Genomic DNA, 19,734 nt, shown 5'->3' on the forward strand with positions numbered 1-19,734 from the left:
TGTTTAATGTTTGATTAAATTGATTTATATTAAATAGCATATAGATTAAGAGGGAATGTTAGAATAAGACTATAATCAAAATGCTTTTAATATTATTAATATAAGTTCAGTCATATATATTATTGACCACAGTGTACCACAAAGCCATATTGCTTAGGCAGCATAATATTTTGTTTATCGCTAGAGCAACCTTTTTAGTTAGTCGTCGTCAAATCGCTGCTGATAAAGAATCGTTCTCGTGTTCGGAAATCTACTTTTGTACTGTGTTGTTCTTTATCATTTATCAATATACTTTTATTCATATGTTAAGAGTGTGTCCACTTTATTTCACCAACACTTTCCATAATGGCTAATTCGGCAACAGAATTTCCTTTTAGAAAGAAAGCTCAGTTTTTTCTTATCGCTTAACAAATTGCCTGGAAATTTCCTCACGAACTTTTATGTAAATGCCCCAGCCTTCTATATACCGACCGGCAATAAACAGAAAATATTTGTATATGAATAAGATTATCAACGAGGCTTATCGGGAATTGTGAACGGTCCGTGATCGATGGGTGTTTTTTTTCTGTCAGCGGAACGTTACCATGGCTGGGTGAATGGCAGGTTCTTCTATGGAACGCGTACAGCAACCTGTTTCGGTACTTTTGCCGCAAAAAGACCGATAAAACAAAAGATCGATCGGCTATCAGAAGTCTTTTATATGCTCGACTTACCGGCATTGCGATAATGGACTTGTTCCTTTTTCCATTGGTATAGTGAAGGTGCAGGTTTTAATTGAGCCAGTGGCATTGAATGAGAAAAATCATAGAAATCTAATGAATTTAGTCGACAGTAAACTGTTTACAATCATCAGAAGGATTATTAATCGGCACACACAATTTGAAATTTGTATGCAACGGCAAACTCATCTCAAGAGCTCACACTGATTTGACCAATGAATGAACCAAGTTTTGGTGAATTTTCCAGCGGTTCTAATGTTCTAATTTCGATCGTCTCTGTCCTTATAAATTGTCGAACGTAGCCTTTGGTCGTATTTGCAAAAAGTAAACTTGATCTGACCGAATTCTTCGGCCTCCTCGCATTAAGCTCAGCGGCAGCAAAAATCGTGTATTTTTTTGAGAATTGCCGATTCCGAAATATTCCATCTACCTTCAGGTGCCTGCATCATTGGTTTTTAATTAATCTCAATCAATGAGCACCTGATGAACGAATTGAGTTTATTTTTGTGAAATACTCCCGGACTATAACTCGCCCAATAACGAAGCAACATCGACAACAGTAATTCCCTATTAATTAGAGTCATAATAAATCATTCTCCTGTAATCGGAATTATGTCGTTTTTAATGTGTAAGATGCCATAATTTTCCGCGGTTTAGTATGAGCGTGAACTTTAATTAGCCGAAGAAATTCAGAGATAGAGATTTATCTCATTGGACGTGTTAAGAGGAACTCACGATAAAAGGGATGGGTGATTTGACTTGGGGCAATTTTCCAGCGGATCTGCATTAACAGAACATTCGTTCAAAAAAAATAGTTAGTTAATTAGATCTACTTTTATTAAAGGTGGTTCCAACTATTGAATTAAAACCTTTACTGTCCGAAACCGCTAATCCAGACAATAAGTCCAGATTAGGATGATGGTTCTCGTCCAATTTACTTGCATTTCGCCATACGGTTGATTGACTTTGGGCGTTTGAAAGGACACATTGAAGTTGGGAATGAATTTTGTATTTACGAAATCGGTCACAAGCTAGATGGGATTTCTATAATCCTTTAAAGCACCTCAACGGGTACACAATATGAACCATCAGGCGATCGACTAACCGAAGAAAGGCTGTGAACTTTAATCTGCTTACTTTCATTTAACTTAAACCGTTTTATCCTCTTTAGCCGATTCATCTGCCAACATTGTGGTCGGAAGATTGAATTTTGCGATCATCTACTTTTAAATGTTGGTTTTGGTGTTCCAGAATCTCTGTTTTTGGTTATTGTATCGAACTCAATGGGTTAGTTTTTTCGTTTGATAATAGATTAAGCTAATTGGGCCGGGAGTAGTTTTTCCATCGATCATTTTAAATAAAACAAATCTAAATCTCAGCGAGGATTTAATCCATGTTGGCCGACAAAAATAACGATAAGTTATCGTCCGATATGTCCAGTGTATTGGATCTAATAGCCATTGTGGACTGGTTCTGGTGCTGCGGTACCTTTTCATCGGCGGTACCTTAAGAGATAATTGTAATTTATCGGAAAAAAGGTACTCGCGCCGCTTGTTAGGTGTCACTATCGAATACGACTTCATTTTCAACTTCTTTGATTTATCACCCTCGTATTTTGGTCACGCTGAATCGTTCCGATGGCATTTTTAGTGCCATAGTGTGTTTTGCGTTTTGAGGTTTTTCGCACTCGATGGTTAATAATATTTGTCTAAATATTGCTGCTGATTTTGCCTATGTACAGGAAATTGTTCCCTTATATTCTAATTTATGAAATCCTCCAGTGTCTTTAAATAATAATGAATAATTAGAGTAAATTCCTAATCTAATTGCTGGGATAGTTATTTAAACCGAGTCACTTCACTAGGAGAACAATAAAATTAAGAACCCATCACTTAAACGAAAATAAGGTAGCTAATAATTTTTCTATTGCCCACGAATAAACAACAAAGAAATGCATAATTTCGACATAAATATTTAGTAAACCTGGCTCTACTTTTCTGTTCGGATCACTCCCTTTACAGACGACTATTTTCGTAATTTGATCGGAAAACAATTGATCGATTAATATTAGATGGGCCATCTGATCTCTCCCACGATCGCCATAAATTGTTTGCATGTTACGCTCTGCTCTAATGATAGAGAGTGGGAACAATGCGAAATTGCTATCCAAAAACACGATCATATATTTATGTACACGAATGACACAAACTTGTACAGTAGTTCTCTAATACAACAACAACTTAATATCTACTGGATTGTCAAATTAATTTGTTCCTTATTTATCGGTTCTCAAAGAGTTTTATTTGGATTTTTATGAACATGAATTTGCAACATTGTTTGAGTTAATTGTATGTTTTATTCTTTTTCTTTTTTTACTTGAATTGTTTAATCACATTCTCTCTACACAGTCTAATTTCAATTGTTTTCTGGTCAGCGTGTTTTTTTTGGTCAGGGCGATTCAAAATCTGCCTCATCAGTTGACTTTCGCTGGTGAAAATAAACAAAAAAAAATTTTGATAAGCAACTCGGACTTGATGAAGAAGTTGGCTTTAAACCAGGTGCAAGAGTTGAGTGAATTATTGTCTAATTTAAGATTTATTGTTTTGCTATTATTCCTGTTGCGAGCGAGAGAAAGGTTTAGAAAGACCGTTTAAAATAAACCAGATTTTTTTGATGTTACAAGTTTAACTTGTTTTGCAATAAACAGCGTGGTCCTTAACTAATGTCCAAAAATTCACTCACATATTGTTTAGGCAAAAATATTGCGTTTCAGGCAAATTTGTCTTATTTGAAAGTTAATAGATTCCGAGATACAGGGTGTCAAAGTGTAAATAAAAATGTCGCATTTTCTGAATACATTTTTCACCAGTTTTACAATATAGAACCACCAAAATTTGTGTTTGGGGTTTTTTAGATCGGAAAATCCAAATCCCTCTAGAAACTACAAGCCAACCAATAGAGAATTTAGATTTGCCGACCTAAAAAACCCCCAAACACAAATTTTTGTGATACTAGTAAAACTAGTTAAAAATCTATTCAGAAAAAAATAATTTTTTATTTACACTTTGACACTGTATGTCGGAATCTATTAACTTTCGCATAAGACAAATTAGCCGGAAACGCAATATTTTTGCCTAAACCATATACTTACCAGTAAATTTTTGGACAGTAGTCGAGGACCATCCTGTTGCATGCAATGGAAATTGTTTAGGATTTGAGGTATTTTGAGCCCGTTTTTTCTTCATCTTTCAGTCTTTTTGGTCAAACATCAGATTTTCTCATATGTGTTGAGTTCAATTAAGCTCTCGACATATGAATGCAAATGCAACATGCCAATATAGAGGGTTTGAGTCTATCGCAAAAAAATATCGATGGTAAAAGATTATGATCGCTCAAAACCCGCTAAAAGTGAGCAAAAAATGTTTAATGTTTGGAATTTCTAGGGTTTAACATGTGATTGACCAATGAGGTTGTTACATTTTTCGCATCCTTGCAATCACAATGGAATAAAATTTCAAGCATTACAATTTCTTGACAAAAAACCAATTAGGCATATAATGAAGATTTTGAGTCTATGAGTGTAACCGGAAAGTTATTTTTCGATTTAATTCATCTCCTACATTAGTTCTTTTTACTGGATCATCCAGTAAAATAAAGGGATTACATTACAAAATCGATGTAATATGCTCAATTTTAAAGAGAACGCGACATTAGTGTTCAATGTGTAAATCCTGTTCAGATGTGGAGCGATTCAAAACCCACTAACTCTGTTGATCTGGATAAATTGTTGGATAATGGATAATACCGTGAATTCAAACTAATCAGTAAATTGTGCCTATGCAAAGAACAAAGGAAGTAACAAAAACAGGAGAAACCAAAGGAGAACCCACAGGAGAAAAAATGTTCACGATAAGAACGAAAAACCAATTGAAGAAACGATTGAGGAAATAGAAACGTCTCAATCACGAATTTGGAGAACAGAATGTAAAGAAACTGAAGAAACGAATTTAGCGGCGGAATGTTGGAGAAGATCAAGTTCTTTCAGGAGAACTAAAATACTACGGTACCAACGGTGCATAAAACAATTCTAGCAGAAATCCTACAAGATGCAAAAGATTGAAGAAATCATAATTTGCTTAATTTTAAAAAGAATCCGACATTAATGTTACATAGTAAATCCTCTTCAGGTGTGGAGCTATTCAAAACACACTAATTCTGCTGATCTGGAGGAATTGTGAGACTACGAAAAGGCTTGTGCCTAAGAAAAAAAACTGAAGTCCCAAATACAGAAGAAAACAAGAGAATAAACTACAGGAGAAATAAATGTTGCAATAAAAACGAACATCCAATTGACGACATGATTGGGGAAATAGGAAAGGCTCAAACACGAATTTGGACTACAAAAGGTGGGGAAAATGAATAAACGAAATCAGCGACAGAATGTGAAAGAAGATTATCGTTCTTTTAGGAAGACTTAAATACCTTTCAAAAGTAATAAAACCGCATGAACCAATTACAGGAAAAAATCCTACAAGATGGAAAAGATTGATAAAATCGATTGAAAAAAGGATAAAATTTTGACGATGCGTCGCAAGCCAACCAGAGATTGAGAATTAACCAGTGAATGATGGACAAATGGGTAAAATTGTTTAATAGACACAACGTTTCGGTGAGAACATAAGTTGAACATTCAAGGGTTGTCACTAATGTTGAACACTTGAGAATCTTTTCCCAAAATCTCATCTTCAATCTCATTTAGAGGCTCCTCACATTATGCAGCCTTTTTGGATAAAAAGAGTCCAATCCTCCAATTCGTGCGAGGCACGATTACGGTTCTCACGATCTATCAAAATATTTCTCGATTCTTGTAACTTAATATAAAAATATTTAAGGCTACAAGAAATGGCCGGCTTACAAACACGAGCACCGAAACGTTTTAAGCCGCCCAGCGGCAAAAAGCGATACATCAAATAGTCAAACCGATTGACGTTTAAGCACCACATCGAGATATTAATCACTGATCGGGTTCTTTATAAAACTTGACTTCGCTGGTTTTATACGGGGGTTTTTATCAATCAACTACTTTGTATCGGACTTAACATCATCCAATAGAACTTCAATTCGGGAGAGAATAGATGCATTTTCAACCTGACTCTAGATTTCTCCAGATTCCGGAAGGCCATCAAGGCTCAATGTAGATGATGCAGTGCCAGTTGAGTTTGGCTGGTTTTGGAGCGTTTTAAAATCGGAAAAATCACATTTGAAGACATTTAATAAGCAACCCTGGTAACGAAGAAATCTGAGATAAAACAGACATAACCAGGCACGTCGATGTGCTGTGAGATCGGCGGCGGATGAGGTATTTATATGGATCTTTTAACAATTGACTGACACTCAAAGGCACCGCCCGTTGTTCGCTAAGAGCACTCTTGACACTGACGACCAATGCCCGACGCCGCTGACGTTCTTACTCTAATCCATATCGGTTGTTCTTTCGATACAACTTTATATTTTTTAAACGAGGAATGGGAACTGAACTTGAATATGCAACAGTTATAAGGTCCCAGACTTTTGGATCATCTGGCATGCTGGAAGATCAATTAAGTCTCAACAGATGGAAGAAATTGATCATTCTATCTCAGTATTTAAGTAGCATGTGATCTGACAGAAAATATGGATTCAGTGGGTTTATTCCATTCGTGTACATCCAATGAACAAAATTCTCAGAAGAAAGGTCTCAGAAGTCTAAAGAGCTTCATCGGATAGCACAATCGTATAATGCACAGGTCAGCTAATCTGTAAGTTAAAGTAGAAACTAAAGAGTATGCACAACACTGGTATATAACACATTGTTTGTAAACAAAAGTTATGAATAATTGTGATAAATTTCACGTTTTGACCTAAAATTAACGTTTTTTTGCAACTGGCATTGATCACTGCTTCTATCATCGAATGTTTCCATATTGAGGTTTGCAATTATCTGATTAAATCCGTTTATGTCTTCAAGCTTGCTCAGGTAGGGGAGTTCTATGGACTGCATGTAGCCCCGATCTTAATCTAATCGATTTTTATCTTCGAGGTTTGGAGACACTGCATTTAACCACCCGCTAAGAGGTTGAGGCAACTATTTAGAACAAGGCGTTTTTAGATAAAATCCGCGAGATTTGCTTCTTCTCGGTTATCCATGGTTTGGATTTTTTTTGTTTTCAGTGTTATTCACGAAGTTAAAATGTTCTGATTTTCAATGTTGCAAAGATTGCGAATCAATATAATTCCTGGTAAAATCCGCAAAAAATCCTAGTTTGCTTTTCTATGAAATATCGCATTGGGTTGCATGAAAATACCCGCGGTATGCGGTGTTATTGATAGTTTGAATGCTTTGGTTGATTTTCGTCAAAATCTGCAATTTGGTTTGTACCTTTCGGTGTGTTTAACCATAGTTATCCATAAGCAACTAATTCTGGAAAGTTGCAGAGTATAAAGAATAATTTATTTGTTAAACTTTCGCGGAAAAACACAAAACGCAAAGTCGACTGATAAGCAAAAAAAATTTTATGCATCATCAGAGGCATCAAAAACTACCGATGTGTAATAAAGTGCAGGTTTGGGAACAGCTAAACCCAGCTGATGAGAGCTAATAAGTTCTAAACCGCTTATGAGAGCGCCTGAAATTAACACGTCGCAAAAGTGTACCTACTCATGTCAGCAAGTGTAGGTTTGCTTTTGATTTTTTGGTGTCCCAATGTCTGGTTTATTTTTGGTCTGTACTAAAATTCCTTTTTATATTTAAATGTTTCGTGAAAGCCTTAAACATCTCTTTCATTTATTGCTGTGTTCTTTTCTATCAATATACATTATTTATTGCTTCTGTTGTTTAAAAGAAATTTGCAGTTGCACACAATTTTCCCACCTTGTGTCCATATCAATTTGGAACTTTTAAAACCAATAACAATTCAGCTCGCACTTGTACATTTTAAATTCTAGACGTGCGTGCCTGGTAAGATGCAGGATATTTCTGAGATTTGCTGTTAACAACATGCCTCGCACGAGCTTTCGGAAAATAGAACTGAGATAAAACATTTGCTTTTTTAATAAATACAGAACGAAAACGATTATTTAAACTCTTTTGATGAGTTGTTCGACCAAAAATTAATGAATGAAGTGTTTTAGATTCGCGATCAATTGAATTGAAACAAATTGAAATTCTCCAAACTTTCTTTCATACTGTTATTATATTTGTTCTGGGGAACAATAGCACAATTAATTCATAACTTCGGAGCACTTCGAGAACATTCTCGACTTTTTCCAATTCCAGCATCTGCAACTTTCAAATTTCATAGCACGCCAATTCACTTTGCTGCTATTATTACCACACAGTGTAATTTGCCAAGACAATACACCAATCAATGTTTAACTGCTGCACCTTTAATTATTATCATTATCGCGAATATGCTGGTCAATAATAAAAGTTTTAAGCAATTTGTTTCGCATATCAAAAGCAACATTGTGTAGTAAACCACATACGACAACTCAATGCACTGAAACGATTTGTTAATGAACATAAGACGATTAAATGACATGTTGAAGCAGATTAGAAAGTGTTATGTAAAAGCCCGTTCTGCCGCCTTTGGAACATTTAATGTAGGTATAATTAAATATTACGAAATTCCTGTAGGAGAAGATTCCAGCAATTTGTCAATTTTCCCATCTGGTGTAGACTTCGACTCAACAGTCAAAGATGCAGGATGTTTGCGCAATAAAATTCGATAAAAAGGGAAACTTCATGTTCTACTATTAATATTTTATTCTACTGAAGAATATAATACATTATTTACATCACAGAAGTTATCTGTTAAAGCAATCCAGCTGAATTAATGTTGATACATATTAAAGGATCTACAATACTATACAAACTTGCATAAGCAAATGCAGTAATTGACTGTTGTCATAAATTTTTTTACTGATATGTAGATATGCCCAATGGAGTGAATAATAATTTAAAGCTAAATTCAAAGGCTTTTTCTGGCTAAACCAAAGGTTAACTAACTATCGACACAATATATACATTTTTACAAGGAAATAATAAAATAAATAATGTAGGCAATAATGCGGCAAATAAATGTTTTGCTTGTAATGTGTTCCGCTTTGTTCAGCATTTATGAACCAAACCAAACCAAACACTTGGAATATATACACAGATTTAAAATAAATATTTACATGTTGAATAAATAATTTAATTAATTTGCATATTTAGATAAAAATGCTTGTATACATTATTAAGAATATTTTACCTTGCTAAGTTACAGGCCGTGCTAATCAGTAATAAGCACGCAAGACGTAAAAGAAATGTTAATTAGTTCGAATCAGTTTGCATTTCAACTGATTTAATCAGATTACAAATGCAGATGTGGGATGTATAGATTCTGATTCTGTAGTAAAATGCCCAGAAGAATCGAATAATATCCAAGCAAGTAATTTTGAGAAAGTACTTCTGTTTCTGAGTCGATTACCAAGATTTGGAAAAATCTATCATAAATATAGGTAGAAAAACAGTTTTTATTATCATTAGTCGCGGTAAGAAACACCAGCCAAACTGAAGTAGGAAATTAATTTTTCGAAAGCCTGATAATGAACGAGAAATTAAGTTTGATATCTGTTCCCTGGCAGTTAAAAATTGTAAATTGCACTGTTGGGAAATGATTGGATTCGAAAATTTGGACGGTTTTGCAAAGTTTCCTGGGTGAAAATAATATATTTTTGACCGCATTGAAAAAATCACATCCGCAGTGAATTCCTCACTTGACTCAAAAGAAGTGGACAATTCGACCCCTCACTTAACACGTTGAGTAAAAGAATCAAGCAAAAGCTCACTAACTAATCGTCAATCGCGTATTTACAAAAATCGAAGTTGGCCTGAACTTCACTACCATCCCACCAATCTCAGTTATGCCTCGTTATCACTGGAACAGGCTTCAGAAGGCCTTCTGGAGGCTCAGACTCGGATGAAACTCCAGCTGCAGCCATTCCCATGCTGGACATTCCCTGATGTGCCAAAGAAATCAATGGCAGTTGAAGAGGATATTGCATGGGACTTCCCAGTCTTAAATTACTGTACATTTGCAATAGAGATGGAGGCCGGAAAAGAGGGGTCATATTGGACATGTTGGATAAGTCTGGAGCAGAGGCACTCATCATTTTGTCCATGGGAAACATTGGAGCCCCTGGAAACGGTGGCCTTTGCATGGTGGATGGCAAATAGGGGTTGTAGCGGGAGTACGCAGCTAATAGAGCAGGAGACGGTGGATAAAATGGGGAATAACAGCTTTGCAAAGGGGAGTAAAGCGACAAGGTTCGCTTGAAAGCTGCCAGCCGACTTCGAGAGGCTGCAGTTGATCTTCTGCGCAACTTTCCCGTTGAACTCCCGATAAACACGTCTTCAGACGACGGGTCTAGCATCCAATAGTTGCCTTTGCCAGGATCATCATAGTGTCGAGGAACCTAAATAAACTCGAAATTTCCATCTGGAACAACGCATTTTGCAACGCAATACTAACCTTAACAAAACATTTGTTGAGACTGAGGTTATGACGAATGGAATTTTGCCAACCCTGTTTGTTTTCCCGGTAGTACGGGAAATTTTTCATTATGTACTCGTAAATCCCATTGAGGGTGAGGCGCTTTTCTGGACTGTTGCGTATCGCCATCATTATTAGAGCGTTGTAGCTGTAGGGCGGCTTGTCGTTCGGTTTCTTCTCCTTTTCTGCAACAAGCCAGACGGAGATTTAGCGTTGGTTTAGTTAATGGTTTTGTACTTCCTAATTCTAAGCTTTGGTTTATATTTCTTCTTTGAAATTCATCCCTGCCAACTGGCTTTTGATTATTTATTGTTATTGGACGTTTCAGAATGCACATTGTTGTTGTTAAAGCAACAGTAAGATTTTTTTGTGAATCTGCTGCTGCTTCGCTGAAGTTTTCAATAATTGGCTTTCAAATTTTGTCTAGCTTTCGTATATTTACTTATTTTTTTCTAATGCAAAATTCAAAACAGGGTTTCTTCATGGTGTGTCGCTGAAAAGCGCAGCCTTTGATGATATATGTAAGTCATTCTAAGCGTCTTTTTATGTGCTAACTGTGATACTTGCTTGTTTATCGGCGATAGTTTCGGTGTTGATCGATTTCTTTGTGTATGTTCTTTTGATCTTTAGCTATTTACTTTTTAAATGAAAAGTGACAACAGTAGATTCAAGGCGACTTGCAAAACCGTTCGAACTTCATGAATCAAAATATGAAAAAAATATGAAAGAATTGGAGAAAGGAACATAGTTTATTATGCTTATTTACGCCAACATACAACCAGAAGACTTAAGTGAACTCAAAAACGTTTGTTGTATTATTTTTCTTTTATTTTGTATCTTTTGTAATATTCTTTTAAGGCCTTTGACTGGATGACAGTACATTATTTGAATGTGCCATCGCAATGTCTTCAAGACTATTTAAGTTCTCTTTAAACTAATGAAGAGCAATAAAGACATGTCAAAATATTAGCCTCCATTTCAGCGCGATCATTAATTAAGTTCAGGCCGGATCGGTAAACAAAGGATAAAGCTGCAGGCATTATCTGCATAGCATTCGTATCATCTGACCAAAATTAATTCGTGGCCGGATGACTGTAAACGTTAAGAATCTTTGATTTTTGTCAATGGATGCCGCTTTTTTTCCTGCTGTTGCAGTGGCGCATTTGATTTGATTATTTTGCATTTTTGTCATTGGCAATACCGGAATGAAATCATTAAATTCGAATTCGTTTAGTCGATGTTTCTTCTACCCTCGACTGACCGGTTTTTTTTTATGGAATTAACTGTATGCCGATAAGCAAAGTTTTGGTTTCAGTAAACTACACTATTACTTGTTTTCCTACATGTTTGACTATTAAAAACAGGAACTGTACATAATCCCACAATATTTTCTGTGATTTCAGACAGCTTTTTGCTTTCCAAAATTAATATTACTTATAGTGTTTATCCTTTTTTGGTTTAAGTAGCCTCCGAAGGAATCAAACTCAGTTTATCACTTGAATGATTTTAATTTAGAATTAGGCAGTTTTATTTAATTTACAATTAGTCTTTAGACAAGATAAGCTTTTTCTTTTTCAAACATTTTAAACACTGTAAAGTTTTTTAAGAATAGCCCAAGATGCGTTTGAAATTTGCATAAATCGCCAGCTTCAGTGAGGAAAATTTAATGCTCATGAACTTGCACAAAAAATTAGACAGGTTATATAATTTTAACATAAGAAGTTTCCAAAGACTTTTTAAATAAATCCTGCCTGTGTAGGTATTCCCAGATGTTTGGTTAGTCCAAGCTATTTTTATATTTGAAAGATTTTGTTCTGATAGACCACATCCGGCATACACGAAATTTGCTATATACAGGGTGTTAAAGTTGCTTATCAACCAAAATTTCCAAACTCGAAAATTTGGAAATCGTTCGGAATATTTTAAGGTAATTTCAAATGCTTGGACAGTTTTCAATTGTATGTTTTGGAAAACACATTTTCTCTACAGATTCACCAGCTCACAGGTCTGAATACTTTTAAATTCAAACTGACACACAGTTAATTTTTATGAAAACGTTGTTTTCAATTTTCAGTTCAATTAGGAGCAAAATATTTCTCTTGGTTTTTTCTGCAGTCAATCCATGTTTGTGTAAACATTAAAGTAAATTTCTTGAATATTCCGTTATTTAAACTAATTAATTTTATTTCGAAAAAGTGCCGACGGAATGGTAAAGCAGAAAACAGCATTGCCACCTCAAAACTCGTAAAATTTCTTGTTTTTCAGCACAACTAACCAACTTCCAAGCAGAAACTGTTGTCAATAGCAATTACTAAATACCGTAAATTTAGGTCCTGATTTCCACACGGTTTTTTGGTTATATTTTTGTTTTTTTTACTGTCTACTAACCTCCATTATTTTTGTCATCTTCGTTTGTCGGACCGGATGTGTCCAGTGGCGGAGTTCCGGTACCAATCACATCTAAGTCCGAGTCACAGTCACTCACATCAGCGTCCGACACTTCGTCGACGTTTCGCTCCTCGTCGACACCATCATCCACTTCAGGGGTAACACTTCGTCTGTCCAGCACCGTTTCCGGTAATATCGAGTTTATGGAAAATGATTTCAATGGCGTGTTGTTGGTCATGGCGAAATTCGCGCACCTTGAGATCGATGTTGGCGGTACCACCATATTTACATCATTACGTTTAAAACTGCCTTTCACGTATGTGGCGCACGACTAAAACCGTCAACCTTCCCATTACGTCCGTCGTGTATAAGGGGCTTAATAAAACGGCGAAGATACGCCTTATTGTAAGTCGTCGGCCAATCGGGAGCAGCTTGCAGCTGGTTTGGCTCCGGCCTCTCGTTTGTTTGCTGACACTTATTGGGTGTGGTCTTGCGATAGCAGAAAATATAGATGTATATGCTTGTAAGTAATTACCAAGTGGAAAGGGCGGATTACATTTTGTATTAAAACAAAAAATACTCGATGCTCTTTTTTGTTCCTTTGGCTACTTTACGATGTCATTTGAAATAAGGTGTTTAAATCGATACGGTTGTTTTATTTGCCAGCAGGTTACATTTAAAGGTTTAACTTTATGTACATTTTATTAATCTGTTTAATATTACTAGTGTATGCATTAACTTGTCAGGGTAGATTTTATTGCTGCCTTGCAGCTTGGCTTAATTCGCCATTTGCCTAATTGATCTTCATTCATTATTTGTAGTTTCGTTTTTTTTTGTTGGGCCTAAATTAGTTGTTGATGCAGAAAGTTTCAGAAACTTTTACATTGTATTGGGTACACCGCTTTTTTACTGTGCTTTCCTTTAAAACATACAAACAGTACCTACTTACATTGACTGTGAAAGTTGGATTAAATATTTCTTTATATTGTTTGTTATCAGTTCGTTTATGGGGATCGAACTATTATATTTTCGATAAGCCATCGTAAAGAGTAGTCGAATGTCAACAAATGATTATAATCCCAGCACCAATGGCAAATTGGCTACCCATTGAAGAATAAACAACAATGACTGAAAATGTGTGTATTAAGTGCAAAAAGAAACAGAATAAAAGGGTGAAGATTTTTGTTTTTGTACTTATCTGCTTTTCCGATGAATGTTCAGAGCTAAAGTTAATTTGCCAAAAATCACGGGAAAATCATTAGAATATTAACTGACTGGTATAAGAGATGCTGTGATTAACAAAGCAACCAATAATCCAAATGTTGCAAACGAAAATTAAAAAAAAGGGATTGAATGATGGTTTTCCTATAATTCGGTTTTAGTTTTAAATGAATCTTGGAAATTAATTATCCCTTTGATCATATTTGTACATTAAACTACGGAGAGAAACTGATTGTTTGCAAATCGCCGTTTTCCTGATTTCTGTTTAGTCGAGCACGCAGATTTCACACATTTTCATAAAACTAACTAATTAATTGTAGAAGCAGAATCTATTGCAAGTTATAGTGCATTCCAATACCTACCTATGTTTTACCTACTTTTACCTACTAAATCTAAAAGCTTTAGTACCTATATTTTTTTAAATGTTGTTTTTCTATCGGGACTGTATTTTTTCTGTTGCCAAGAAAAATACCATTTTCATAGTAAAATCGTAATTTTATCTACAACATAAGAAAGCACTTTTAGTTCTTAACGAATCTGACTTTTCACATTTCTTTTGTAGAATTTTTCTCGTTTCCCAGCATATCGAATGTACACCTTTAGGGTTTAGTGTAAAAACGTTTTTTTTTGTTGTTACCTAGTTTTTAATGTAAAATGTAAACATTTAACTGTCGTTCTCAGATTGAGTCTAAGATTTTCTTGACTGGTGGCTTATGGTCAAGTCAAAGAATACATTTAGAATATATTTAATAAGCCGACCATCAAACCCCCAATTTTTTTCAAACGACTATTAAAAATCTAAAAATGTTTTACCCAAAATCGGTCATTTTAAGAAAATTGTATTTTACTGGCTACATTCAGGAGCCAATTTGTCAACTAATTTCAGTTTTTAATTTTCTGAATACTTACTCATTTCGGGGTTTCTTGGATTGGGAGAGAAACCTTTGGCCACCGAAATCCCGGATCTTATTCGTCTCGATTTTTATTTTTGCTGACGAAGGAAGTCGAAAATGAATGTTTTTGAATTTTTTTAATGACCTCAAACCGTTTATTTATAATTATTTGTTTTGTATTATTTTATTTGTTTATTTTTCGAAAATCTTCCATTTTCTGCTAAATCACCATGTGTATCCTTTTATTTGACCAAAAAGGAACACGGTATACAATTCAAAATGTATATTAAGATTTTACTCGACATTTTTAAACAATTTTTATATAGAAGGATTTTTATATAGAAATACCGGGTCTAATTTAGTTTATTAGACCCGGTATTTCTTTTCTTTTTAACCTTGTAACTTTACCTTTGTAGTTTAGCTATGTGAATGTTTGCGATTATTTTCACGAAAACACCATGTCTATACATGTGGGTATATTGTCGATTAAAATTAGATCGCTTTGCATGCTTTAACAACACGTTTATTCACTGTGTATTTTATGTTTACATTTATTTTTTTAATACTTTTAATCAGTGTGTTCAGATTATGTTTTTATTTTCAACGTCGGCTTTAATACCTGACTAGTTCTTTTCATGCGTTACAATTTGAGCAGCAATTTTCAGTTTTAACAAACGCTTCTCTTGAATTATTTTGCTGCCCCCATCAATTTTGTGCATTAACGACGGTTTCATCCTGCACCAAAGTATTATTTGCGGGCTTCGAGATTTACTCAACTTAGTCTTTAGTCGAGAGTTTCAGTGTATTTTTGTTTTTTCCGAATTTGCAAAGAAAGCAGAAGTAGTTTCTTGCGAATGATTTTTACCAGCTTTGCACCTACGCACGATTCCTCTTATAATAGTTAAAGACGATTTTTGGACCTGCGTTAAATTGTGTACATGTTTTAGTAACTGTTATTGATTTGTCCAAGTGAGCTGAATTTGTATGCAATTCTGTGTGCTAGTGGCTTCGAAGCTACGCATTTCCCTGTAAATAAAAACCAAAACTATACATTTTGAGAGTATCAGAGTATATTGAAAGTTCCCTCCTGAGAGACCATAATGAGCATAAACACTATTTTTACTCAAGGTGATCAGTTATACCTAGTAATGTTAAAAAAATATTGACTAATATTACGGCTTTGGACATAAATCGGCTCTTTAACAACCACAACTCCCCTATTACACATAAGGCAGGTAATCAGCAGACACCGAGGCCTCACCCCAAAAAAGAAAAAAAAACCTGGAAAAGGGTGAAGATGAAAAGAATAAATCCTTTAATTCAAGACCATGATGCCGTAACCCGCCATTACGGTGGGCTGTCTTGCAACAAAAGTTTTGATATGTATCTTTGTGTAACGCTTAAATTATTCATATGGTTTTAATGGATGTTAGAAATGGAGGATAAATATTTGGAACATGGGTTAGAGAGGGCAGGGAATTGTTTCTATCCGCGATAAAATCGACTTTTTCTAGAGAGGGTTTTGTGAGAAAAAAATTGCCCAATCCGGTTTCACTCCTCAGTTTTTTTCCCAGTTTAAACCCGCTCTGGTTTCGCTCTGAATGAGACAGATAATGTCGCCGGTGTCGCTGACATTTTAATAAATATTCAAAGCATACTGCTTCGGAATAAAATAAATTTGAAAAATAAACAGCCGAACCGGTTTTTTCGCCCTGGTTAATACTCTAAAATAAACATTGTGTCGTCGAATTTAGTACGGTTTGTATAGCTTTTCAAAGTCGCATGACATGTGAAAGGGTGCGAATTAGAAAGCCGAGTTTCGATGATTTACGAGAAAGTTCCATTGTAATTCTTTATTATATGGGCAACACGCTAATTTCTACAGTGAAGTGTATCTAGGGCTGATTTTGGTGAGAGGTTAGGTTAAAATGAAATCTTTTGCAGCTTGCATTTATTTTATTTTCATTTAGGTACAGGATGGTATTTTTCTGATATCTCGTTCTTCTGGAGATGTTGTGGTAGGTAAGTAAAAAAAAAACAGTAATTTCATAAGAATTTGAGGTTTTTCTGAATTTTCAATCACCCTGTATATATTGGAGTTTCAAAAAATAGATAGATTTAGGAAACTATTTAACCGTGCGCTCAAAGATATTCTAAAGCGATTTTGGTGGTTTAGACACCTAGCCCATGTAGCATCATATATCGGGTAGGTATATATTTATACAGTATTGGCAGAGCATTTTTATGTTGGGTCAATATTGTCAATTATTAGCCAATATTACTCCAATATTAGAATAGCTTTTCTGACCAATATTGATGTATGTATACAAATACAATATTGGCAAAATATTTTTAATTTCCAGTATTGCTTGAAGATTAACATGCAATATTGTATAGCAATACTATGCCAATTAAACGTTTTCGATATAATTAATAATCATAGAATATTGTTTTAGTAGGTAATAATTATTAATAATATCTTACGGCCTGATTTATAATCAAAGTTAAAGTGTTTATTTCTTAAAGTGTTAGAGAAAAATAGATACAAAAAACCGGTTGCAAATCTAGTTGCGTACTATATTGAAAACTGCTTGTCGGATAACACGCGAACACGCCTGCGGAACGGGCCAACTTTAGCAATCGAACTCGGCTACTATTATTTAAGGTTAGCGTTGTGTATTTATTTGTACCTACCTAAATAGTAAATAGTTACATACTTCGGTGTTTTGTGATTTTGTGCAATAATCTGTAACTCAACATGTAAGTACATATTATTATCACATAAATATAGTGGTAGGTATCTTTTTGCCTACTCTTTTTAATATAATAAGTTCACAACTATTTACATGCCCTCATGTATATACATGAGGGCATGTATTTGTTGTACAGTTGCTTATAATCCATACAAGCCGTACGTTTATAAAACTCTGAGCTTTATTCGAGTTTTGCTAATTTTGTAAGGTAAAATGAGGTACCACCGTACCAATGCCGGGTATTATTTGAACTGCTTTGAAACTAGTTACAAACTGTTATTCTAGAGCTCATTAAAGATATTTTTTATATTTTAACTCGCACATTCCTAAAAATAAATAATTATGTAAGTAAGATTTATTGTACCTATGCTACAATAACGAATGTAATCTAACAACTTACATAGAAAATTAAGTTTAAACTCCATTTTTTAGAGAATTTTGTTCTTTTTCTGTAAAAATACATGTACTTGTAGAACATATACAAAGTCTGAATATTGTAGCACAATGTAATATCAATTTCAGGTCATCAAGATCGAAAAAATCGWTGTATATAAAAAGGCAACTTGAGAAAGAAGTTAATACTTTAACTCCAGCTATTGCTAAAAAGCATAMACCCAATTTTKGCAATTRTGAAAACAYTAATTCTTARWGCTTTGGGTTAGAACTTCAGAGTGATGAAGCTTCTAATGATGCCTTATATGTTAACCGACCTAGATATCAGGAAATATATCGGATTTTCCCTGGCTAGTGCTGGAGATAGAGAGGGTGGAAAAAAGTCCAGGCCGGTGAGTTCTTTTTTTTTTCGTTTAATAATGGTTTCATACAAATAGACAAATAGCCATTATTTGTTTTGCAATTTTAGTAAAATCTAACTGAGTTTATTGTATTTCTAGGAACCGATATCAGGACAAAAATAAGATGTGCATGTGATAAAAAATGTTTGTTATTTAATTAATATATATGTGGGTATTGTTCAATTAATATGTGCATTATTTAATATTATGATTCCTCACAAAAAAATAATTGAAAATAATATGTCATTGTTAGGGTTGAATATTAATTTAAAATCTCTTTTGCAGTCATACAATATCTTAATATTCATTTAAATTTGAAGTGAAAATGTTAGTCGGAGAATCGATCCAAACTCCAGAGGTGTGTCCGCCAATATTGAAATGTGAATGTATACATTTATTCGGGAAGCACGGGAGATCACTTCGCCCACTGCCTCATCGCCTTTGAAAATGTCCACCGCAGTTGTGGACAAAACGTCAGGAAGAAATTCCGATAGACCACGGCTTCAAAGCCCGGAAAATATTCCTAAATGTATACATTTATTTTTAATTAAAATCGGATAATAAGAACTTGTTATGAGTTTTTAAAACTATCTACGCGTGTTTATACACGTGAATATAAGTTTTAAAAACTCATAACATGTTCTTATTATCCGATTTTAATTAAAAAGAAATGTATACATTAAAATTTCAATATTGGCGCAATAATTATTAACAATATTGAGCCATCCAGTATGTTGCATATAGTCAATATTGTACGAATATATTTTGCTACCTGGGAGACGATAATAAAAATGCGTTAAAGAAAACGTTTTCCATCATCAGCATAATAAAATACATCAAAATGTATGAAATTTGTCGGGAAAACTTTATGCTGAAGCACTAAAAAACATGACCCCTTACGCAAATCGTTGCTATATTTATGAAGTTTCCGTTCAGTTTTGCCTTTTCTATTTTATTCCACTTGAACTGAAGTGATTCAAATCGCTTGCCAACGAAGACACTTGAAAAGACTATATTAGTCGTGGCCATTGTTTAAAAACTTTCAAAGTGGAATTGTTCAGCACGGCGGGAAGGTGGCTAGCAGAGTCAACGTTTTGTCTCTATTCTATCTCGACTCTTTGAATGGCACTCGAATCATGGAAGACAGGAAATATTGAACAGCGCTCCCTATTCAGCATAAGTTCTTTAAAATATTTCAGTCGATCACTTTGCCTTGAATATTGCCAAAGCAGCGTTGCAGGTCAATTTAGTATTTATGAGCATTTTCCTTAATTTAGAATCAATTGCTTCCAAGAAAATTGAACTGGGCTGGAGAGAAATTAAACGTAAAACGGAAATCAAATCAATAAAAAAAATCTCACCCGCATTTCAGTTTATTTTCCCTTCAATCA

The 19,734-nt window shown here is 34.5% G+C and overlaps 1 protein-coding gene and 1 long non-coding RNA gene across 2 annotated transcripts; one reads left to right on the forward strand and one right to left on the reverse strand.

The window, feature by feature from the left end:
* Positions 1-8,492: 8,492 nt before the first annotated feature.
* Positions 8,493-13,026, reverse strand: LOC109540399 (fork head domain transcription factor slp2). The gene is made up of 3 exons (XM_019908759.2): positions 12,683-13,026; positions 10,274-10,479; positions 8,493-10,217 (listed from the first exon to the last, which is right to left on the reverse strand). Exons 1-3 carry the CDS (start codon positions 12,963-12,965, stop codon positions 9,660-9,662), a joined length of 1,047 nt encoding a protein of 348 aa, XP_019764318.2. The 5' UTR covers positions 12,966-13,026; the 3' UTR covers positions 8,493-9,659.
* Positions 13,027-17,114: 4,088 nt separating this feature from the next.
* LOC125505849 lies at positions 17,115-18,530 on the forward strand. Its single transcript, XR_007282473.1, has 3 exons — positions 17,115-17,556; positions 18,212-18,334; positions 18,443-18,530. It is a non-coding gene; the product is annotated as an uncharacterized LOC125505849 (long non-coding RNA).
* The last annotated feature ends 1,204 nt before the right edge of the window (positions 18,531-19,734 follow it).

This window comes from Dendroctonus ponderosae, unplaced genomic scaffold, assembly GCF_020466585.1.
Source record: "Dendroctonus ponderosae isolate FM_Combo_2020 unplaced genomic scaffold, Dpon_F_20191213v2 Dpon_F_20191213_1, whole genome shotgun sequence".
Lineage (NCBI taxonomy): Eukaryota > Metazoa > Arthropoda > Insecta > Coleoptera > Curculionidae > Dendroctonus > Dendroctonus ponderosae.

Coding starts and splice junctions, on each gene's coding strand:
- LOC109540399 (XM_019908759.2), bottom strand. CDS start 12,965: ATGGTGGTACCGCCAACATCGATCTCAAGGTGCGCGAATTTCGCCATG. Junction 10,480..12,682: donor AGATGACAAAAATAATGGAG/GTTAGTAGACAG, acceptor GGCTTGTTGCAG/AAAAGGAGAAGAAACCGAAC. Junction 10,218..10,273: donor TCAACAAATGTTTTGTTAAG/GTTAGTATTGCG, acceptor GAGTTTATTTAG/GTTCCTCGACACTATGATGA.